The sequence below is a fragment of the Callionymus lyra genome, chromosome 7 (assembly GCF_982586985.1).
Source record: "Callionymus lyra chromosome 7, fCalLyr1.hap1.1, whole genome shotgun sequence".
NCBI classification, from domain to species: Eukaryota; Metazoa; Chordata; class Actinopteri; order Syngnathiformes; family Callionymidae; genus Callionymus; species Callionymus lyra.
The window spans coordinates 16,885,461-16,891,861 of NC_141824.1; the positions used below are offsets into that span (position 1 = coordinate 16,885,461).

Genomic DNA, 6,401 nt, shown 5'->3' on the forward strand with positions numbered 1-6,401 from the left:
GAAACATATGAGACAGTCCTTGCAAGATAGATATCTAGATAGATGGATAAACTTTATCAATCAATATTAAATTGTTGATAAATAGTTTTTCCAGTCAGAAGATTTCTCACACTCCGGTGAGTCTGATTTGAATCTGAGGCAGTTTGTTTAGGTATCATAATGTGTGTATAAATAGTGTACATAAGTTCATCTTTCGCATCAGATAATCTCCCGATGAAACGAACGTCGTCTCCTCGTTGAGGCAACAGACGCGTCGCCTCGTCCGTCAGCGACGATATAATCTGGATCAGAAACTAATTCGCTCATTAGAACGAGGCGGTCGTGAGCGTGAACACGGACCGAGCGTCTGATCCTTCACACGGACGCACACGGCTGTCTGGTGACCCGAGGACTTGAACTCCAGCAAATGTTCAAGATGTTCAACAAGAGCTGTTGTCACGACGACTGCTTTTGTAAATCCCCTGAATAATCTTCTGCCTGCAGGAAACAGAACAACAGCCACTTTCCACTTGTAGCAGCTGAAGAAGGTGAAAAAACACTTTCACTTATTTAGTTTTTCTCAGAGAGGCATTTGGTTTTCACTCAAGGACCTCCCTCTGCTCCCTCTGGTGCTTCTTTCAACTACATCTTCAATATTCTATTCATTTAAGTTTTATTTATGGTTGTTTTCTAACCTTTTATTCTCAAGTTTCTTGTTGTTTTTGCTGAGATAGGATCGACCTTGTTGCTGGTTGTGATGTTTGTGCGAACTGTGGTTTGGCTGAATATGATCCCTGAGTCCAACACATCTGAGTGAGTCTCTGAATCATAGAAAGGTTTAAAGGAGTAGCCACTAGGGGCAGTGTTGGAAAAGTTCATTTTCTAGGTAAACTAGTTCAATTAACTCCGTTCATAGTTCATAATAAAACATTTTTATTTCACCACTCCATAACTGAACCAGTTTATAGTTGTTTTTTTTTTTAAATATATTTATTAGGAGATTTTCAATGATTTGCCACAGCCCACGTATAACCAAAGACAGCCATTATATTATCAGTTTTAATACCAAAAAAAAGTATATTCATCAGATTTCATATTCATATAAACTAATTTATACGATTATAGCACACATTTTCATTTCTTTGTTTAGTCTGTCGACTACATGCTGCTGTAGAATCCCTGTTGCTTTTATTTGTTCTATCGTCAGTTGTGCGACACTTTTGGCTGGTGTGGAGTTTTTCACTTTTAACGTGTTCTATTTCGTCCCTACTGACCGCCAGAGGCGGTGCTTCAAGCACTGAATGTATCCATCTCGCGCATGCGCAGTTCGAGTTTAATACCAACAAAGTCACCTGTGACCCCTGATGACCCCGGAAGGGGTATAACTTCCGGTGACATCAGAGGATCTGTTCCTTTTCATCTTCTCGCTGCGCAAGTAGCATGTCACCGGGCTAGCTCAAGGACTAGCTCTTTCGTTGCCGGTAGTCACGCGACTTCTGTCGGAGCTGCGAAACTTTCGCCCTCCAGAGACTGCAACGAACTTTCGACCCGGAGAAGTTGTAGCGGTTCGCCGTGGAAACGTCCGGAGATCGTCTTCGTTTGGCTGAGTACCAATTTTCTTTTCATTGAATATCATTACAACCTGTTGTGCTCGCCATTGGTTGTATTTTGTTTTATTTCGGTGACGAAGTGGGTTCACTCCCTCTCCCGACTTTGTACTCTTTATTATATAGCTTTGAATATCAGTACAACCTGCTGTACTCGCCATTGGTTGTATTTGATTTATTTCGGTGACGAAGTGGGTTCGCTCCCTCTCCCGACTTGTACTCTTTATTATATATCTTGAATATCAGTACAACTTGCTGTACTCGCCATTGGTTGTATTTGATTTATTTCGGTGACTAAGTGGGTTCGCTCCCCCTCCCGACTTTGTACTCTTCATTATATATCTTTGAATATCAGTACAACCTGCTGTACCCGCCACTGGTTGTAGTTGATTTCTTTCGGTGACGAAGTGTGTTCGCTCCCTCTCCCGGCTTGGTATTCTTTGTTTATATATCGGTACAAACTGCCCTTGAGTGCCGGTGCAACTTTTTCACTCTTGGTTCCTTACATTTGTTGGTCAAGACAGTGTTTTCTCTTCCAACATTTGTACTGCTGCCTTCAGCTACCGAAGTGGATTCCTCATATTTGTTGGGGACGACTGCGTATTCGCTTCCTATCCCAGCATTTGTGCTACTTCATCCCACATGTGTAAACACTCGTTGGTGAAGGCTGTGTTTTCGCACCCGCTCCCAGCGTTTGTAATACTTCTCACATACATGTAAACACTCGTTGGTGAAGGCTGTGTTTTCGCACCCGCTCCCAGCGTTTGTATACTCCTCTCATATATGTAAACACTCGTTGGTGAAGGCTGCGCTTTCGCCCCCGCTCCCAGCGTTTGTTGTTTTTCTCTGTGGCCTTCGCCTGTTGCTAACATGCTTGGCGGCCACTCCTGCTCGGTCTGTATGGCTTCTCTGCAGCCCGAAGACGGCCACGATATGTGCCCCTCATGCCTTGGTCTCGAGCATCTGAGGGAAGGTCTTTCAGAAGATCCCTGCATGAACTGCAGCTTCATGCCCCGGGGAATAAGGGCTGCCAGACTTGCTGAGGTAGAGCAACTGTTGGGCCTCGTTTCGTTGCCCGAGCAGTTAACCTCAGCCCAGCGGCAGACTCCAGCTCAATCCCGCCGATCTAAACGGCGGGCTGCTGAGACTAGAGGCCCCACTTCTAGGAAGAAGGTTAGAGAGTCCGGACTTGCTTCCAAGGTGGACCAATTAACGGAGGAAGTTGATCAAATGAGATCCTTCTTCCTGGCCTTCAAGTCTGGGACTGGTGAAAGAGAGTTGGGTGATCTTGCTCCTCCTCCAGCCATCTTGGAACCGGAGGAAGATATAATCTCCATGGCAGCTTCAGCCACTGAGTTCGCCGAATATGGAGAGGAGGTGGTACCACAGCGTGTAGCCTCCCACGCCTCTGCGGCGGCCTCCCGTTCTTCAGCCCACAGCTCTACTGTCGGTTCTGGAGACGGCTCTATGGGGGCCATCATTCGTACGGCCCTGGCTCGCCTGCAGTTGGATATCCCGCAGGCTCAGCCAGCTTCGGCCAGTGCCTTTTTCAGACGCGGATCAGCTCCCGTCAACTTTACTGTGCCTCCATCTAACGAATATTTGAGAGAGTTGCATGCATGCTGGAGGGACACTAGAGCCCTCTCTCGTGCAAACTCAGACGCCCGGACCCTGGCAGCCATGCAGGATGCACCCAAGTTTGGGTTGGGCCGCATACCAGCCGTCGAGCCGGCAATAGCTGCGTTAATTGTCTCACCCGATGAGGCGCTGAGACCGGATGTGAGGTGTCCTCGTTCCCAGTGTCGGGTAACAGATGACCTGCTCTCCAAAACCTATGACGCAGCGGCACGCATGGGACGCATAGGTAATTCTATGTCCCACCTGATGCTTGCTTTATCAGCATCTATACAGGAGACCCCACTGGATGCTTCCGTCCATAATTTCAGCGACGCTTCCCTGCAGGCATTCGCGCTGATGTCTAGAGAGCTGGGGCGGTTGATGTCTACTCTTGTCCAGGCTCGCCGCCAGGTCTGGCTGGCACAATCACCTCTGACAGAGGCATGCAGGAGAACCCTCCGCAGTGTTCCAGTGGAACCGGGGGAACTGTTTGGACCTGCAGCGCTAGAGGCACTTGAACGAACTGTCCAAGCCAGACAGACTCAACAGCAGCTGTCCGGGCTTCACAGGAGTCGGCCTCCTCCGGGCAGACCTAGGGGATCTTCAGCTCCCCCCCAGCGCCGTTCTCAGCCACAGGCTTACCCCAGAGGCTACCTCAGGTCTCAGCGCCCAAGCCCACAGCCTGCTCAGCAGGCGGCACAGACCTTCGAGCCCCTGAGCGGCTGCCCTCTAGGCAACCTCAGGCCCCACATACTGTCCGTCGTACCCCCAGAGCCTTTCGAGGCCGGGGGACCCAGCGCTGAGGCATTGGGGTCGGCCGTCGGCTGTTTTTCCCAACAGCAGCTCAGCTATTGGGCTGCTTCCACCCGGGACCCTTGGGTGCTCTCCACCTTGACCAACGGGTACAAGCTTCAGTTCCGACGCCGGCCCCCAACCATTGGCCGGGTCAAGATGACCATCATATGCGACCCGGCAAAAGCCCAAACCCTCACCCAGGAGTTGTCCGTCCTCCTGGACAAGGGTGCAATCGAGCAGATAGATCCCCTGTTACAACCAGGAGGGGTCTACTCGACTTATTTTCTGGTTGCAAAGAGAGATGGCGGACTCCGCCCTATCCTCGACCTAAGGGGAGTCAACAAGTTCCTGAAAGTCTTGAGATTCCACATGCTCAGCCCTGCAGAGGTTCTGCGCACTGTCTCCAGGCAGGAGTGGTTTACTTCAATAGACCTGAAGGATGCTTACTTTCATGTGCCCATAGCACAACACCACAGACGGTTCCTGAGGTTCGCCTTTCAGGGACGTCATTTTCAGTTCAGGGTGCTCCCGTTCGGCCTCTCCCTTTCGCCACGGGTATTTACCAGGGTTGTAATGGCAGCCCTTTCGCCCCTGCAGTCGCAGGGCATGAAGATCCTGCCCTACCTAGACGATTGGCTCATCTGTGCTTCGTCCCGGTCTCGGGCGACCCTGGACACCACAAGCCTCCTTTCCCATGTGTCTCGACTAGGTCTCAGGGTGAACTCTACAAAGAGTTGCCTAGTTCCCTCACAGAGGACAATTTTTCTCGGGATAACTCTCGATACAGTTTCAATGAAGGCCTGGCCTTCACCACAGCGGGTGGACGACATCCTCCGCCTCCTTCCCCTCTTTCGCAGGGGCACGTGGTTGCATTACGTGGAGTTCCTACGACTCCTAGGCAAACTGACTGCTGCCGCCACCGTGGTCCCTTTGGGGCTGTTGTCGCTACGCCCCCTTCAGAGGTGGCTGAACGACTTTCATTTGGATGTCAGGTGGCACCGGCACAGGAGACTCAAGGTCTCACACCGTTGCCTTCTTGCTCTGGCTCCATGGAGAGAGAGAGGTTTTCTCCTCCAGGGCGTGCAGATGGGTTTGGTTGCATTCCGCCGAGAGGCCATCACAACAGACGCCTCCCTCTCAGGGTGGGGTGCAGTGTGGCAAAACCGTACAGCCCAGGGGCTGTGGTCTGCTCGAGACTGCTCGGTGCACATCAATGTTCTAGAGCTACGAGCTGTGTATATGGCCCTGCACTACTTTCTCCCCTTCCTGAGAGGGCGACATGTGCTTGTGCGGTCAGACAATGTGTCGACCGTATCGCATATAAACCACCAGGGGGGCACCCGGTCTGCACAGCTGTTGCAAGCATCCCGGGACCTCTTGCTGTGGGCGGCTCCACGCCTGGCCAGCCTAAGAGCAATGTATTTGCCCGGGGACCGGAATCAGGTCGCAGACCTGCTCTCTCGGGGCAAGCCCCCATCGGGGGAATGGCGGCTTCACCCAGAGGTGGTGCTCAATATCTGGGACACATTCGGCAGAGCAGAGGTAGATCTGTTTGCCACAAGGGAGTCGACCCATTGTCCCCTCTGGTTCTCCCTGAAGGAGGAAAGCAGTCCTCTGGGCCAGGATGCTCTTGCGCACGACTGGCCAGAAGGTCTCCTCTACGCTTTTCCCCCAATACCTCTGATATTCTCAACACTGCAGAGGGTCCTCCAGCAGGGTCACAGGCTGCTGTTGGTAGCCCCCTTCTGGCCAGGGAGAACATGGTTTCCACTGCTGCGCAGGCTCTGCCGCAGCTCACCATGGCGCCTCCCCGACAGGAACGATCTCCTGTCTCAGCTAGAGGGCCAGATTTGGCATCCCGACCCTCTTCGCCTGCAACTATGGGTCTGGCCGCTGCAGGGCCCAACCCGCTTCTGACGCAGTGTTCAGATGCTGTCTGCGACACTATACTAAATGCCAGGGCGCCTTCTACACGGCTGCAGTATGCAAATAGGTGGCAACTGTTTACTGCATGGTGTTCAGACAGGGGTGAGGACCCTGTGCACTGTTCAGTCCCAAAGATTCTGGAGTTCCTCCAGTCACTATTGGACAGTGGCCGGTCTCCTGCCACACTGAGGGTATACGCAGCAGCCATTTCCTCTCAACATGCTCGGGTAGATGATAACACAGTGGGGTCCCACAGACTGGTGTCCCTCTTTCTAAAGGGCGCGTGGCGATTACGCCCCCCACGCACACAGCGCGCCCCAGCATGGGATTTGCACCTGGTGCTCGACGCTTTGTGTCTGCCTCCCTTTGAACCCCTGGCTCAGACAGAGCTGAAGTGGGTTTCTGCTAAGACTGCTTTTCTCCTTGCCATCGCTTCAGCGAAGCGTGTTGGGGAACTACATGCCCTGTCTGTGAGTG

The 6,401-nt window shown here is 52.0% G+C and overlaps 1 protein-coding gene across 1 annotated transcript; it reads left to right on the plus strand.

The window, feature by feature from the left end:
- Positions 1-2,579: 2,579 nt before the first annotated feature.
- Positions 2,580-5,915, plus strand: LOC148075248 (uncharacterized). Its single transcript, XM_087794907.1, has one exon. It carries the CDS (start codon positions 2,580-2,582, stop codon positions 5,913-5,915), a length of 3,336 nt encoding a protein of 1,111 aa, XP_087651033.1.
- The last annotated feature ends 486 nt before the right edge of the window (positions 5,916-6,401 follow it).